Below are 17,798 nucleotides of genomic sequence, written 5' to 3' on the forward strand. Positions count from 1 at the left end.
CATTCAAATTTGTTTTTTTACTCAGTTAAATTTAGGGGATCGACTAGAACCAACCAAATTTTAGTTGAGTAAATATACTCTACTAACTTTACTTCGCCATTTTACTACTCTATTCTTAGGGGATCGACTATAGTTGGCCTAAGCCAACAGAAACCTCCAAATCCATGGACACAAACTAGATACGATTACATTTGCTCCATCGTAGTTTAAAGGGCACACATGTACACACCATTACATATGCTCAATCGTAGTTACAGGGCACACATGTACACACCATTACATATGCTCAATCGTAGTTACAGGGCACACATGCAAAGTAAGTAGCAGGGACATACACTCAGTCATTTTACATACATAGAAACACACAAATAAGACAAACCAAAAGCACACACAAACCAACCATGGTATGGGATTCAATGATGAATGGATAATATGTATTGCTTCCCCAACATCAATCCTGTCTCTTCCAGCAGAATGGGAATCTTGTAACATCTTTCTTTTCCTGTATGTTTCCCGCTTCTTTGTATTGGTTTTCTGGTTTGTTGTGTATAAGCTTGGGAATGTTTTTATGTTTGTTAATTGCTTCGTTCACCTGATTGGGGACAAAATCACCATTGAACTCGAACTCCTTTAGTTTTGGAAGGTTGTCAATGCCGGAGATAGTACCCATCATGAAGGACCAGATGATTTTCTCGAGCCTAGTAGCAGATCCGCCAGTAAAGCTAACATTGGGAATGGCAGAAAAGTCGACAATAAGAAGGTTGAGCCTTGGGAAGTCGTCTTTGTAGAAGATAAGTTGGTTTTGTACATAAGATGTCTCCTTGAGTACTAGGGTGCGCATGCTAGATATCTTGGCCAGAATTTGTACCTCATCTTGACTCAGAATGGTACGACAAAGAGTCACCTTGGATATGTTTCTGGCCTTGTCAAATAATGAAAGCTTGGTGTTGTTCTTCAACTCGACTTCCTTCAGTTCTAAAAGTCCTTCAACTCCATAAATATACTGTAGGCTATCAATGGAGGAAAGGATGATCTTCTCAAGCTTAGGAGCTCCACCTTCAAAGTTGATGTCAGTAATGTTACAATCCTCAACAAGAAAGCACTTGAGATTCTTAAATTCCTCCTTCTTGAAAGTGAGCTTCCTATCGATGTATGCCTTGTGTCGGAGCCTGACAGAAATTAACTTGGGTAGCTTGGCAAGGACCTCAAGATCATCCCACGTCATATGGGTACCAGATAAAGTTACCTTGGCAAGATGGAGTTGGCCACTATCTTTGGTCAACAACCGAAGAAGCTGCACCGTTTGTGGGGTTCCAACAATGCTTAGGCTCTCAAGAAGCTTGGGAGAGTCTTTATAGCGTTCAAGAACCCATTCTGTGAACTCTTGGTTGGAAGGGTCTTCATCTACCATGGGAAGAGTGATTGACAGAGACTTGAGGCACTCATGCAGATCACTAATAGCTCGAAGCAAATTCTTGAAGTGTGAGTCCTTGTGTTCAATAACCACACCAAGCTTCCTTAGCTGCCACAGTTTTCCAATATCTTTCAAATCTTGTCTATTCCGTGCCTTGACATTGGACAATACCTCCATGCTTAACATTTTTTCTACTTTGTCAGGAACTTCAACACTAGATAGTGCAGTACTGCTTGACCCTAAACTCTGAACAACTCGACCAGCTAGCAAACGCTTGAGCTTCAGGAGTAAAACATTTACCGTTGCAGATGGGTGCACCTTGGTCTCTCGGATATCCAGTACTTCCAGTTCACGGAGGTTGTTGATTTCACTTGGCAGATGGGTAACATTTGATCCCCTTAGGCTCAGATACTTGAGCAGTAACATTGTGTTGCATATGTCCTTAAGGTAGCTTTGGTTCTTCCCTCCAAAGCATTGGCAACCATCAAGATCTAACACCTTGATCAGAGATACTCGAGATGATTCTTCATAGAGCTTTTGGAAGAATCTATCGATTCTGTCAGAGCCACGGAGTCGGAGATCATTGAAAATGGAGAAGTGGCGAGCCAAGTGATGTGATAGGCGTGTTTCCATGATGCGCTGTTTTCTGGCAATCTTGGTAATGAATCCATGAACTAGATCACCTATCACACAACTCTTTGCATGACCTGTAGCTCCAATGTCAGCAGGATAAACAAGCCACCGGTTGACAAGTGCATCAAAACATCGATTGGCATGACGCACAGAACTGGCCCAGTCTTCCTTTGCTATGAGGCCTTCTACAACCCACCGTCCTATCAAGGTCGACGGCTTGATGGCTTGTTGTCGAGGGAAAATAGCCAGGTACATCAAGCAAGACTTGTATTCCTTAGGAAGATCACCATAAGAGAACTTTAAAATCTTCTTAGCAATGTTGTCCAATGAGTTGTCTGAAACCTGTTGCAGGGTTCCATGCAACTTACGTAGCTCCTCATTGCTCCTTTTTGGGTTGGCATACAAAGCATGAACGAAGATCTTCATACATAATTCATGTGACTTGCATTTGTCCAAGATGTCAAGCAGAATCTTGGCGCTATCTTCAGTAATCTGCTTTTTTGTAAGCTCGAATGCAGTGTCACGGTAGAGGCCAAGAAGAGAATAGTCTATAGGCTCCTGTGGCGGAAAACAATATTCCTTGGCTCGTGTAGCATATTCTGTGGTTTTCAACATCAGTGCACCTGCTATGCGACCAAACATGTTGAAAGCATTTTTGGTGTCTTCCCATCCGGATATGAAGTCATTATCCAGTTTGAGGATAACCAAGATGGGACTATCTGGTATCTTCAAACAATCATTAATTTTGTCTATAATTCCTTTGATCTTGAGCTGCTCTTTCAACCTCCACTCAATTTGTCCAATCTTCTTTGTGATTTCTTCAATAAGAGCATCTGGGACTGGGATACAATCCAGATTGGATTTACTAGCAGTTGCATCTTGTTTCTTTACGGACTGGTTGTATTCCTTCAACTCAGGTGTGTCAGGTTGCTTGGATTTGTCTTTCTGAATCTCAGCTTTATCTAGTTTTTTCATGGATGTATCACCCTGCAGCTCCATTAAGACCTTGCGGATTACTTCTTTAAATGGGTCATCAGCCAATATAGTAGTTCCAGTGATGGTAGCTTGGTTGGAGTCTTGCTCTCGGATTTGCAGGGGCTTCACTGGGAACACCATCCGTAGGATATGTTCATAATGGGCTCTCTCGAGATGAATTGGTTCCGCTCTTGACTCTTCAGTAAGATCTTTAGGCTTCTGATTCTCATCTGCATTTTCTTCCATATGATTTTTAAGGTTCTTGGCTGTTTCCTTGATGATATTTTCATGCGAGAGTGGTTTTGCTTCTTTCCTCTCTAAAAGTGTTGCTTCCTTTGTTTCTTGGTTTACGGGTTTGGTAGCAGACGAACCATCATCTGGCTTTTGCTTCAGCAACCACATGGCTCGGAGGAGTACGCCCAAGGGTTCATCTTTAGAGGATTTCAACAGGTCTAGTTGGTCACCATTCATTTCTTCCAGGTTGAGCTGCCGCTGGCCGCCCTTTATTTGTGTAATAGTACCCTTGATCTCTGAAATCTTGTTGTCAAGCTTCATCCTCTTGATATTTTTTGTTATTTCATCAAACAACTTCCGTTTTTCTGAGCCAATAGCTGTTTTCCTTTTGTCAAGATCTTGCTCCTCCTCTCCCCGGCCTTGACCTTGCTGGCGCAGCACACACATGATGTAGTAGAGAATGTCCCGGGATTGAAGCCAATCACGAAAAAAGTGCACTCCTGGGATGTCCACCAAGACACACCGCCTGCCAGTGGCATGTTTATCCCAGATAGCCGAAGCTTCCATTGCAAGAGCGAGGGTTTCTTCCTTATCCGGTGCCACAATGGCAACAGATGCTATTGATTTCTCCTTAGAAGTGTTGCCTTGTGCAACATATTTTATCCATTCGGCCAACCTCACCCTAACATTGTCCTCCGGTGTACGAGGCTGGTAAATTGCCCCTATTGGAGCAGAATGCTTAGTCGCTGCCATTCCCACCATAAGCTGACTGTCGTTGTCTTCTTCTTCATCTCCGAAAGCAGCAGGTGATGGGGTAAAATATGCCGACGATGATGATGTTGCCACCGGCATGAGCCCAGCCCCTGTAGGTGACTGCTCCGCTCCCGTCCCTTTCGCTGGGACCTCAACGCCATACCTGTAACATGTAGTATATAGTTACTTACGAACAGAAGGAAAAGTTTAGTCATCTGTGGAATAAAAAACTGTAGGCAATATGGAGACTTTTTGTTTGATTTATCTCATCAAAACTATGAAAATGGTGTGGCAGTTTATTTTGTCGAGAATCTGGATGAGGAGAAAGTGGGCTGGAATTGCACAACCATTACCAACTGCTCTCCTGTTCTTTCTTATTAGTAATCATTGTAGACTTGCAGACTCATGGTACAACTCTATACTGTTAAGTACGTAACATGTTCTTCACAAGGAAATGTGTTGTTAAACCCGGGTTCATTACACCCCTTTGTATTCGTAGTTTCTATAAATAACAGTATCTAAAACGAAAGTACCCTTCTGAGCTCGAGCTCAAATGAGCTCGGATGAATAGTAAAAGTGAATAGTTTTGGAAACAAATTCAAACAATTCTGCATTTGTTTGTGGTAAATTTGATAAATGTTGTAAGAGTATGCAATTTTTCATCATGAGATCACATTCGTGAAAGGTGTGACAAAAAAATCCATGTGAAGAAAATACTTTAGATATAGGGAGGGAATATTATGACGCCGTGGTGGGGCTACCCAGCCTCTTTTTCTTTATGTTTCAATTTTCAATCTTTCATATCTTTCGAACCAAAAGTCCGAATTAAGTTTCTTTTGCATATTCTTGTTTTTGATGACGAGGGCTTTCATATGAGATCCATTTTGAATATGTTTTGAAGAGCTTTTCAAATGTTGTTAAGTTTCAACTTCTAGAACTTAGTACGAGCTGCCAACAAAATTTTACTTGTGATAGACAGAACCGTAAGTTTCAGAAACTAAAACTTAAAATTTGTTGGGCCCTCGTGCGGGATCCAATGACTTTGCGGATCACGAGGCAATATGGTTGCCGGCATGGCTGGGCAGGTGTGTGCCCCTGCGGGTTTCCGCTATGATATACTATAGTCAATGAATTTTTGTATTTGCAAAATCGAGGAGTGTTTGCTACATGCAGCATTTAACATACTACATTTTTTGGACATAATATTTTTGATTGGGAAAACTGAAACAAAATTTTCACAATCTGTCATAGAGTACACTAACATATTTGTTGCACTGGCATATTTAACTATGTACTATTTGTGCGGGGGTTACACAAGAGTAGTATTTCTTGTTAGAGCTTAGACTTTGTTGGTGTTTCGTTTAGCCTGAGCTTGCGTTGGTATCATTATTTTCATGTATGGACCATATGAATTTACTTATTGTATGTATAACACCTTGTAGTGTGATTTTTCTTGAGTACAAAATTCTCAGTCAGATCGTGGGATGAGTCCTTTTTTGAAAAATTGCGATTTCTTTTTCTTTTCTTATTTTCACTGCTTCTTAGTAAGTGAAAAAAAATGGAAAGCCTTCAGGTTGGGAATCAAATCCCTGAATCCCATGGAATAGTTAAAGCAAGCCTACGCTAACTACCAGTGTGTCAATATGTCGGTTCGTACTTATATTATCTTCAAAAACCATTTTCTAATTCAAATTCCAGTTGTTACATTCGTCTAGAGACGATCTGGTAATTCCCTGTTCAATAAACTTAATTTTGACACCCACAGTAAAAAAACCAGCTTGGTAGCCAAATATTTTAGCAAAAAAATGGGAGAGAATTCCTCTTGCCCCTGCCTCCACACAACTAGGGATGCACATAGCCTTTTTAGTATGGCTAGCAAGATTTTTATCTTGACGTGTATGCTCACCACACACCAACATGGCCCTCAAAGATTTTTGAAGTGAGTACAATAACTGGTCTCATCACGCACCAAGCGCGATCCCTAGTAAAAGGGGGAAACCCGTGTTCATCACACGTCAATTTTAGGAATTGAACCCGGTCGTTAGCCTACACAACCACGTTGCTAGTCACTGAGCTAAAGTTGTGTTTGCGATACCCCAACATCAAGGATGGTTCGGAAAACCCCAAGAGAAAGCTCCCGATCCGGAATATCCACATCGATGATCTTAAGGGCTCTTCCTCCATCCTTCAAGATTTGATGGCCACGAACACATCCTATCTGGATGGAAAGCTCTCCCCTCCTTGCCACGAGTCAGCCCATCCAGCTGCAGCTCTGTAGGGAACATGTAGCATGCAGAAGCTATGGAGACGATAGCGAGCATTCACGCCATGATGCCACACAGGCGGACACACAGGGTCATGTCTGCGGCACCCATACTAGAGATATGAAACACCATAGATGTGCCGGCGGCGGCATATGGCCACACGCTGGTGGGTGCTGCGGCATAGTGTCCATGTTAGTCTCTGCGAGAGGCGGCAAAACTAGCAGAGGTGATGGCCTCCATTCATCACAATAGCATGAGCGGTGATGACTAGCTCTTACGAGGACTTCACATGGTGGTGGCCTCCACTGGACATTGCGGCCAGGGAGCCCCCCCCCCCCCCTCCCAATGATGACAATAAAAAAATCAAGGAGCATGGCGGCCTCAGCTGCTAATCGAAGCTGGAGTGTCGCCCCTCAATGATGACAAGAAGGAAATCAAGGAGCATGCAACGCATTGGCATATCTGCGCGTACACTGGTGATAGTCATCTCTAGTGCTGCGGGCCCTCGCTTATGGGGGAAACAATTTTTTTTTGTTTCGTGTGAGTGCAATGGCTCATCGCGCTTGAAGGTTGGTGGCGCAGGCGGTAGTGTCTTGCGCCGAAGAGTAATGGGCACACCAGTGGTGTTGCCTCGGGATCTAGCACCGGGGCAACATCCCCGATTGTAAGGTGGATGATACAGTGTGACCCGCAGCGATGTGAAGTGATAGTGGCAGGTTCCGCGCCGAGACATGTGCGCCCCAGTGTCAGCCGTGGTGGTGGTCAAAGGTGGGAAGAGATTCAGCCAATCTGCTAGTGCCTTTTGGCCTGTCATATAGAGCACTAAGGATGCAACTATCAAACGATCACTTCAAGATGCCGGGTGGAACACCATTCCATATCTAGCGTGAAAATGGTCCTAGCCTATATTGTTCGAGCTCAGCTGCAGCAAACTTGTGCCATTGCCTTGTTGATGACATTATCTAGTTGCTATGGTGAACGTCTTCAGTGACTGGTCTTGGCAAGCATGATGAAGAATCCTTGTCCAAGCCGTCTCTATGTCGCGTTGATGGCGCAAGGACGTTCATCTCTTCTTAAAGGTGTTGCTATGTATGAAGCAATATTTTAAATAGCACGCTATTTCTCCGTTATAACGCGGTTATAGCATATTTGGAAGGGAGACGTTACGTTTTGGCAAAATCGGACGCTATGGCGCTAATCACGTAATTAGCATGCTACACACGCTATAATGTTGTAACGTTGTAACGTTACAACGTGCAGACCATGCAAAACTGAAATAAGCACAGTCCAGCAGGCCAAAACCAACCCACGACCACTAGCTTTCTCACTTCTTTTATCAGATTCTCCCACGAGACCTAACCGGCTAACCCTAGTTCTCACTTCTCATCCCTTTCTCACTCCTTTTTATGTGCTGGATTTGGCCCTTATGCATATATTGCTTGCTCCTATAAAAAAATTAGTTGCTTAAATACTTTATTTCTAGATATATTTAATTTTTTTTGCAAACGCTATTTTAAAATATAGCACGCTATTAGTGTGCTATAACTTGTGTAGCATTTAGAGAAGGGCCTCGATATATTTTGTAGCACGCTATTTAAAATATTGGTATGAAGTCGACATAATCCTAGATGTTTTGCTTTTCATATCTAATAATGGTCCAATAGTGGTTAAATTTGTTATGCACTCTAATTTATAATTAGTTTTATAATACTCCCTCCGTCTCAAAATATAGTGCTTCCTCTATTCCCGTGCTTCAACTTTGATCATGAATTTAACCAGCAAGACCGATTGCGGCGGGAGCAAAAGTTATACCCGTGAATTTGTATTCAAAAGAAGTTTTCAATTATATAATTTTTTTCTCCCGCCGCAGTCGGTCTCGTTGATTAAATTTATTGGCAAAGTTGAACCTCAGTAAGCATGGGCGCACTATATTTTGGAATGGAGGGAGTAGTTGTGTGCATCACAATGTTGCATAGGCCGGTGATAAGCTCCTTTTCGAAAAAAAAGATGTTGTAAATAATGCAGAGGAGTTGATTTTTTAAATAATGACAAAAACTTCAATTTCGGCAATCTAACAAATTAGAACACTAAATTATTTCTTATATTCAAACACCTTAGAGTATTTTAGACAATGGTATGCAAGTGCAGAAACTGTGGTATTCTAAGAACGCTTTAAAAACAATTTACATTCAAATAGGGCCAGTGCATTACGAATGTAGGGTAAAATCCAGATGGTGTCACCGTACCTCAAACGCCGCTCCCCAATGTCGCGTGCCCGTTCCCTGAGCACACGTAGCTGGATGGCCGCGCGATGCTGCGCCACCATTTTGTGCAGGAACCAGGGAAGCCACGCGACGTAGCGCCGGAGGCCGCCCCTGGCAAGATGGAGCTCGGGGTTACCACGGTACAGGTACATGTCGATGCAGTTGTTGCTGTCCTGGGCGAGCAGCCTGACCTGGTTCATCCAGGTGCGGATCTGCTCGTCGTGCTCGCCGTCGGTGGGCTCCTTCCTTGACAGGTGCGTCAAGAAGCTCTGCATGCTCTCCATCTCCTCCCGGATGAACTGCACATCGTGCCCGACGCGGCCGAGCAGTTGCGCCTCGTTGCGGATGACGCCCAGTAGCGAGCTCACAGCGCCTGCGGCCAGCTCCGCCATTGCTAGCTCCTCCCTCCGCCGGCCGGCCGCTTCGTGTCTACTAGGAGCTCAACTGAAATCGGTGCTGTAGGCCAACTGGCGGTGCAATGTTTCTGTATACATTCTGTGTGCGTGGTAAGGACTCAGGAGGAACTTATCCCACTGCACTTGTTCAAGGCACGTATCTCTACCTTCGAAAGAAAAACAAATACCTACCTTGTGATCTGCATATGACGTGGTTGGTATGTCACACATTTACAGGCTGGAAAGACAGATGCTCGATCAAGCCGGATTGGCTTGGTAGCTTTGGTTTTGTTTTAATCGATCGAGTTTGAAAGAACTTCCTTTGTAGTAGGTTTCAGCTTGTTTTCTTAGCAAGCCTCATATGGGGAGCTCGTTCAAATTTCAAGTAGTTTCCTTCAAATTTCGTTGTGTACCACTAAAGATTCTGTTAGTGTTTTTACTAATTCCGTAGGTGATGGTGGAAAAACAAGGTTACACACCGGCTCTGTACGTGTCCTTAGTCCTTGCAGCTGCGTGCGGATCCACATGATTCCTTAGTCTATGGGTGCAATCAATTGGAGATCAGCCCTTGAGCTATATTCAAGCAGTATGGATGACGGTCCAATAATAGACTATAATAAACACTATTGTCTAGTAATAAATTTTTTGGCGAAGGGAACACCGACAAGAGAGGAAGAGAGCACCGACGCCATCGCTTAGGACAAACAAAAAGCATCATAGGTATCTGGATGAAGGACGTGGGGAGAGTACCACATGCCGGCCTTTAATAAAAAAATAATGGCTTCTGGTATATTACGCCAGACCGAAGGGTCATTGAAGTGATGTTTTACGTATTTATGATGTATTTATGGATACATGTTGGTGACTTTTCATCTAATAATTTTGTTGCATTTTGATATCTGAACTCATCCATCATACTCATAAAGTTCAGGACATGCTGAGCTCACGGTCCAGCCAAAAGAGCTAGCTCGAACTATTCAGCGAACTGAGCTAAGCTTCATATCCACTACAATGTAAGTAACTGTGAAGGCAGCACGATGCTTCATGATGACACATGAGGTAGGGAAGCCTGAGTCTTTGTTAAAGAAAAAGTAGTAAGCCAGACTGGTCCTAGTTTAGCAGACAATGTCACTCTTTCTCTCCATCTTTGATTCTTTTTCGAACCAACAAAAAATCCGGCGAGGGACATGCTTTAATTTGATTCTTCGTCTTTTGATGAGGTTTTGTTCTTGGAGCTTGTATTCCACTCACAAGTCACGAGGTGAAGGGACTGGGTGGAATCAGGAACTTGGCCATTACATTCAGTTGCAGATGCATAACGTCGACAGTACGCTGAGCTTAATGGACTGGCACTCCTTGCCGTAGCGCAGCAGCCTTCAGAGCTTGCTTCGTTCGAGGGTTTGGTTCTTAGATCGGAAGGAAAAGAACAAATACCTACCTTGTGAACAGAATAATACGGGGGTCTTCTGTGTAACGGATTGACTTGCTGGAAGAACATATGCTCAAGTCGGCTTGGCTTTGCTTTTTGGTTCTGATCGAGTCAAGCCGAACCTTCTTATATCCTCATATGGGAGGCGTTCAATTTCCAAATGGTTATATGTTCAAATTTCGTGGTCTAGCACCCAAGATTTCTGCTAGTGTTTCGACAAATTCCTTACAACAGATTACCAGCTACTCGGCTACACATCGGCTCTGTATGTGTGGTCCTTACTGCAGGGTTACGATGCACGGGATTCCTTGGCATATGGGCAGTGGTGGAGGATGAGGTGAAACCTGAAGCATAAAAGAAGTACTGTGATGCAAAGCCAAACTAGAACATATGCGCTAATAAAGTTATATGATCTAAATAGACTCATAAAAATACATTGGAATGTGAAATTTCATCGGTGTTGCGCCCTCGTGATGTTGGATTTTGCGGGCGATCCTATTTGGCGCTTCAGCTCCTGTTTGCCAGCGAGGGCGCCTGGAGGCGCTTCTAAATGCGCTCGGCCCATCTTGCTTTTACAAACTGCATAAAACAAAGCGTGTTGGTCCTGATTCAAACATGCGACCACCCGGACCAAGTTACGATGGTGTAACAACCCTGCCACCCCTGCGGGATCTGCTAAAAATGAACTTTCTCCTTCTTTTATTCTTTCTTTTTCCCTTTATCTTTTTCCTTTCCTTTTTTTTCATCCTGGTTCGATGAATTGTTTGCGAATACGCGATCTATTCTTTTAAATTGATGTTTTTTTAAATTTGATGCACTTTTTGGAAATTCGAGGAACTTTTTTTCAAATTTGTAAACCTTTTTTCAAATCAATGAACGTTCTTTCAAATTCGTTGAACTTTTTTGAAAATCGATGAACTTATTTTTAAATTCAATGAACTTTTTTCAAATCTGATGAACTTTTTTCAAATGCGATTAACGTTTTTCAAATTTGATGAACTTTTTTTTAAATCAGATGAACTTTATTTTCAAATTTTGTTACCTTTTTGGAAATTTCATGTACATTTTTGAATTCAATTTTATTGTGTTTTTATTCTTTTTACTTTTTTTCCGTAACTCAACTGTTGACCTGTCAACCGCGACTAGTCAGAAGTTAACGCAGGCGACAATCAAAACTTAAGTGACGTGCCAGCCAGCGAACATGAGAGTTATGGCCCCGTTGTACGAGCGGCCACTTGGTCGAGATGCACACGCACCAAAATGTCTCAGCTGCTGTTGGCCAAGCCCCACGTACATATTTTTCAGTGACTACCGTGTTTATCGACAAATCCTTTAAGGACCCCTAATAGCAACACATAATAAATATACTTCACCAACTGTCTGTTACTTTTTTTTGTGAATAATGCAGTCCACCTCTCCCCTATATATACATTTTTTTTAGGGGTGACCCTATATATACATATAATCCATCTTCATCGGAGCAAGTATGAAGCCCATATAGATCACTCATCTGGGCTGATACATTAACCTTTTTTATACATACATATTATCACACAAATAGGTGACAACCACATAATAATAGAGGAAGACCAGAAAAGAAGAGAGATGAGATGTAAAGACAGACATATGGGAATTGGAGGCATCAGAAGATTAGAAAACTGCCAGAAACCGGTCATACTCACTATGGCCCTTCATTGGAGGTGCCTCTTCCACTGCTTGATGATCAAGAATTCACTCAAGACTACCAAGTTGTACAAACTGCACTGGTTTGGCGATGAAAATGTCCCCTTTGCCACACTGTGATCTTGAGCAGCTGTGTGTCAACAAGCATCAAATTCCTCAATGAGCTGCTTGCAAGCTCGGGTCTACACAAGGAGGCTTGATGCTCTGGAAGGGGATTGTCAAAAAAGAAGAGGACGGGTGCCTTCTCTACCTTGTGAACAGACAATCAGCTAGCTTCACCCACTACCATTCAACGCTTTAGCATTCTGTTGGGGTGTTACTCCCACTTCTCACCCTGCAATTGCAAAGCACTACCACCGGAGATGTACGATCTTTATTGTGTATGATTACTCATCAGCCAAATGTTTCAGCATGTCACCACTTTGCCAATGGTGTTAATCATGGCTTCTCAGTTTCCTCAGAAATTTTGTTGTATCATGCTTGTCAGGGCCAATGTTTTCGTTACCAGGTGGTAAATTTACTTACCTCATGATAAACGTGTTTCTCGCACCTCCACAATAAATTCTCTTTTTTTGCGGGGATACAATAAATTCTCAAATGGAGAAAAGTTTCTCCACGATGAAACAGAGCAGAAACTTTTCGCATTTTTTGCAGGAAAAATGGAAACAGAGAAGAAATCGGGAAGAGGAAACATAATATTGTGTGACGAAAATGGAAATGAAATTTATTACAGGGAAACCGGAGTGGAATGACGTCTTCCAGGCGGAACAAGAATGAAAACGGAGATTCTGTTTCTGTAAATACGGTACTTTTCGTTTTTTGATGGCTACTATGTGGCTCAGTCAACACTCAATAAAATCCATGTTGTGGCTCAACATCCAAGATTATTTCACTATCCCTTATAGGCCAGCCCAATTGCCTCCAGCCCTTTCTCCTTGCACTGTCCGGGCAGCTCCATGTGGTGCAGCTGGTTTAGGAGATCATCCAAAGTCGTTGTAGTCATTTAAATTCGAATAGTTTGCCTCTTTGTTTGTGTTGTTCTCAATTGTTTAAGGAGTTTTCTAGTTGCGGCGAACAACTGGTTTGGTCTCCGCATCCAAACCGTATTCACTTTGTATTTGTTTTAGGTAGTATCTGTTTCCATATTTCTTTCCAAGATTTGTTTATGCATTTCCACTTCCACAAAATAATATGAAAACAAACTGTTTTCACTCCTAGTGTCATCACATAATTACCCTTGTTGTAGTGGTATGACCTTGTCTTCAATAACAGCAGGTCACTATTTTGAATCGCTGCAGTGCACTTTTTATTCATTTTTGCGGGTGAAAGTGAACAATAGAAGTTCAATACGTATCTATGTTGAGTTCAAAAATGTTTAAATTCAAAGTCATCTAAAAATTTCAAGAACTTCTGCTGTATTTGGCTGTAACCGGTAATCTTGTCCCCTTCGGTAAAAGGAAAAATACCATCTGGTAACAAAATTTTGGAGCGGTATTTTTTTGGGTCTGTGGATTTCTGAGCCATTCGGTGTTGATGGGCGCCACACTCTATGTGTTCTCTCTCTCTCTGTGCACGCGCGCATGTCCTTCGTGGCTGAAGGGGAAGGAAGAGTTTGACCGTGGCTTGTCGTTTCAGGGTGAGAAGGTAGACTAATGACACTGGCCTAACTAGTTTCGATACAGAAGTGTTCTAGTTCCACAGCGGTTGCAAAGTTTCTTCCTAGCTCGAGCTCCATGGTACCTGTTATCTGGCCCATTGGTTTGCTTAGGGATTTATGCAGAAAAAGAGCGTCACAAGCGTGCAGCTGTTCGTTGCACCGTCATTAGCAGGTGCTGCTTGCATGCAGGTACTGACCTGCGCTCTCTCTGCTGTCCACATTCAGCTACTGACTTGTCATATCTCTACTGTCTATATGCAGGTACTGTAGTCACGTGAGTTTGCCAGGAAGTGAAGCAGAGAGAGATGCATGCACGGGAATAGTCTTGGAGAGAGAAAATCGAATGCATATGCAACCTCATGTCATAAACAGTAGTAGCCCAACGTTTTCTTAATCAATGACAACAAATGGCAGCACAGATGCAACTAAGATTTTTTGACGAAATAGATGCAACTAAGCTAACACATGATATATATTATTGTTATTTCAACCTTGTTTTTACGCAGCGGAACAGTATCATGCAGTATATGTAATAAGACGCTCATGTCGATTTATTCTGGACATACTTTGCATTCAATCACCGACAACAGCGTAAAGTCAAAAAGAGAAAACGTTGTGCAAGAGATATGTATTGGATTTTTTTAATCTGGATGTACTGTAGCCATGCAACTGCCGCTAATGTGTCAGAACCAACCCGAGCTACTCCGCCCATTCATTTTCTAATCAGCTCTGGTGGTTACTGTTCAAGTAGGCCTGCAATCCTCGTGGAAGCTGCTGTACCTGGCACACATCTACATGCAATAGAGTTCAGATTGGACGACAATGATATGAGGTACCACAGCGGTGGGCAGGCAGTTCCAAGGTAGTAAATCATGACATGAAGCTACTGGGCATGCAGTGATGTAAATAAGCTAGACGCATCCACCGAACGTTTATGTATGTGAGTAATGATGACAACAAACAATCAGCCAAATGCATAGAAGGACTAATTAATGCGTAATTATTAAGGAGGCCCACAAAGAGGAGAGATGAACCGTACGTGTGCATGGCTATATAGTATTTCTTTGAGGTAGTAATAAAATGCACGGAGGGATATTAAACCATCCTCGGGCTTGTTAGTTCCTCTAGCAAGCTAGGATTCGTCAACAACCATATTCTCTTTTCCAATAAATCGATCACAACACACGACAACCACCGGCCGGCCGGTGAGTCACGCGGGATTAGGAGGGACCGGGAATGAAACTCAAACCTGGTTCTAGCATTGGCCATCTCTTCGGCCAGTGATGAGGCGTATGGAGAAACAAGATAGGATTCACAACGTTGCTGCAAATTCATTTTTTTCAGCGTCTCACTCGTACCATCCTGTTACCGGACGACACATGCAGTTCGCAGCACGAGTGTACCGACATGCAGAGGTGAGAAGAGATGCATTTCGCTTATAATTACTGCCTGTATTTTCTCGTTGAGAAAAAGCTACCACCGTCATCTCGTGCAATCGTGTGGGGAAGTTGTCATTTTGTTTAGCTGGCAAAGTGGCCTGCGTAAATGCACGGCAAAAATTTATTGATACTTAATATTGTTACTAGAACAATGCCCGCGTGTTGCTGCTACAGGCAGAAGGTGAAAAATGCCTCAAGCACGTTACAACAAGCACTAAAGTTTCTCTTTCTGCGTCGCACATTTTGAGCGATCACTGTGATTTTGAAACAGTTTAAGTTTTGAAGATAAAATGGGAAGGCCCAACTGAAGCACCTAAGGATGAGAAGGGATCGAGATGATGCAATAGTTAACTGCAGTTTATGTTTATTGTAAAAAATATTACAATTGGGTCTATGAACACCATTCATGTCAAACATATATCTTTATGATCCTGATGCACATCAAGCAATATTATCTCTAACATTGTTTATTCAACAATGTAGTCAATAAGACCTCCTTAAAGTCCTCCAAATGTTCTAGGCCCATTGGTGACCTAATACTAATAATTTCCTAGCGGTTGTAGGTAACAATCAGAACATTACTAATTCCACTTTGTCGAGTTGGGCATTTTGTAGGCCGAGCTCCACTAAGGACATCATTTTGAAATAAATCGAAATTCAAACTTTTTAAAATGGAAATAGAACATATGTACAAATGTTTGGAAGCTAATAGGACTACTTGAAATAAATCAAAATTCAAACTTTTCAAAATGGACACAGAACATAGTACAATTTTTTGGAAGCTAACACTAGTAGAAAAACGACCTTTATCCCGGTTCTGTAACCGGCACTAAAGTGTGGGGACTAAAGGTCCCCCCCTTTAGTCTCGGTTCAACATGATCGGGGACCAAAGGTCAACCATGTGGCACGAGTCCACGCCGGGGGCTGGGGGACATTTAGTGCTGGTTGGTAACACCAACCGGGACTAAAGGTTTTTTCTTGAAAAAAATTGATTTTTTTTTGATTTTTTTTCTTCTGATTTTGAAATTTCTGAATTCTTTGACGATTTAATATCTAATCACCCCTCATCATTGCTCAAGTGTGGAGCACTCATTCCAAATCCTCTAACTTCCCGACCGGTCACCCATCCTCTCACTACTCCAGTCTGATCACGCTTAACTTCCAAGTTCTATTCCCCCTAGTTTCCAAGTATGCACTTGTTGTTTGCCTAACTATAGTAAGTTGTCAATCATATTAACCCTCAGGAGTTTAGCTTGAGCATGAAGTCACACCTTTCACCGTTTGAATTTGAAACTATTATTTTAAAAACAATAATTATTTAGTAACACTAATATTTCTTGAATAAGTAGTTTGACCATAGTTTGACCACCGTTTGACCAGATTTGACCATAATTTGACAAAAAATCAAAAAAATTAAAATAATTATTTAGTAACACTAATATTTCTTGAATAAGTAGTTTGACCATAATTTGACCAGACTTAACCAAAAATCAAGAATACTGAAATTTGAGCATAACTTTTTTTCTTTAAGAATTTGAGGATTTTCATGCTGAACATTTTGATATATTATGCATTTTTTTCGACATCGTATGCAAAAAGATATGATCGTTTTCCTTTTTCATAACACTTTTTTGCAAAACATGTCGAAATTTACGTTTTAAAATTTCCCTAACTACTAGATGTAGTAACATAACTCATCTCGAAGGAGTCTAATTTTTGAAGTTTTTAACATTTTCTTTTGGTTTTTTGCAAAATTGAAAAGGCGATAGGGGGGGGTTAGAGTTTGAAAATTGCCCTTTAGTACTGGTTTGTGTCTCCAACCGGGACTAAAGGTTAGACCCCTTTAGTCCCGGTTTTTTATACAAACCGGGACTGTAGGTTTGCCCTTTAGTCCCGGTTTATGACACGAACCGGGACTGAAGGGGCTCGTGGGGCCCCAGCCTGATACCAGCCTGCCACCATCCCTTTAGTCCCGATTTGTGACACAAACCGGGACTATAGGTCACAAATGAACCGGGACTAAAGGTCACATTAGTGCCGGTTTATTTACAAACCGGGACTAACGAGCTGCACATTAGGTCATTTTTCTACTAGTGTAATAGTACAATCAGAACATCACTATTTTTCACTTATAACATCTTTTTCCTTATTTTAAGGGTGACTCTCTACTGCAACATTAACTAATTCATTCTTGAAATATTCGAAGGAAACATATCTACCAAGCAAAAATCACTTTAGCGCAAGTGCATTGTGGCAAATATAAAAAAAGGATTAAGATGATTTTTTTCTGAATTGTTTTGCTATTTTTTCTTGAGTGGGTGTACCGTGGGTGCACCGAGCTGGGGCTCAGCCACTACTTTCCCATTGAGGAAATAACTTTGTACAATATTGTCTTATGCAGAAAGAAATAAGCTCATACATCCAAGTATCATGAAGAAAACGATTCCAAGTTATCTCAGTTCCAAAGAGAAACTGATATCAATTCACTGAGATTTAAATGAATGAGAACCATTAAATTTATGCATCTCTCTGTTTTTAGTGAGTTCAATAACAAGCACGCGGGTACGTACACAAAAGAAATATAGACCGTGAGCTTCGGTCCACTTTATATGATAATTACAGAAAAGGGAAAACCAGAAGAGAAACAGGCAAACAAAC

General features: G+C 41.9%; 1 protein-coding gene across 1 annotated transcript; it reads right to left on the minus strand.

Annotated features, from left to right (window-relative positions):
* Positions 1-213: 213 nt before the first annotated feature.
* LOC123088165 (uncharacterized) lies at positions 214-9,035 on the minus strand. The gene is made up of 2 exons (XM_044510338.1): positions 8,520-9,035; positions 214-4,172 (listed from the first exon to the last, which is right to left on the minus strand). The coding sequence occupies exons 1-2, from the start codon at positions 8,927-8,929 to the stop codon at positions 452-454; spliced, it is 4,131 nt and encodes a 1,376-aa protein (XP_044366273.1). The 5' UTR covers positions 8,930-9,035; the 3' UTR covers positions 214-451.
* Between the last annotated feature and the right edge of the window lie 8,763 nt (positions 9,036-17,798).

Source organism: Triticum aestivum, chromosome 4A (assembly GCF_018294505.1).
Source record: "Triticum aestivum cultivar Chinese Spring chromosome 4A, IWGSC CS RefSeq v2.1, whole genome shotgun sequence".
NCBI classification, from domain to species: domain Eukaryota; kingdom Viridiplantae; phylum Streptophyta; class Magnoliopsida; order Poales; family Poaceae; genus Triticum; species Triticum aestivum.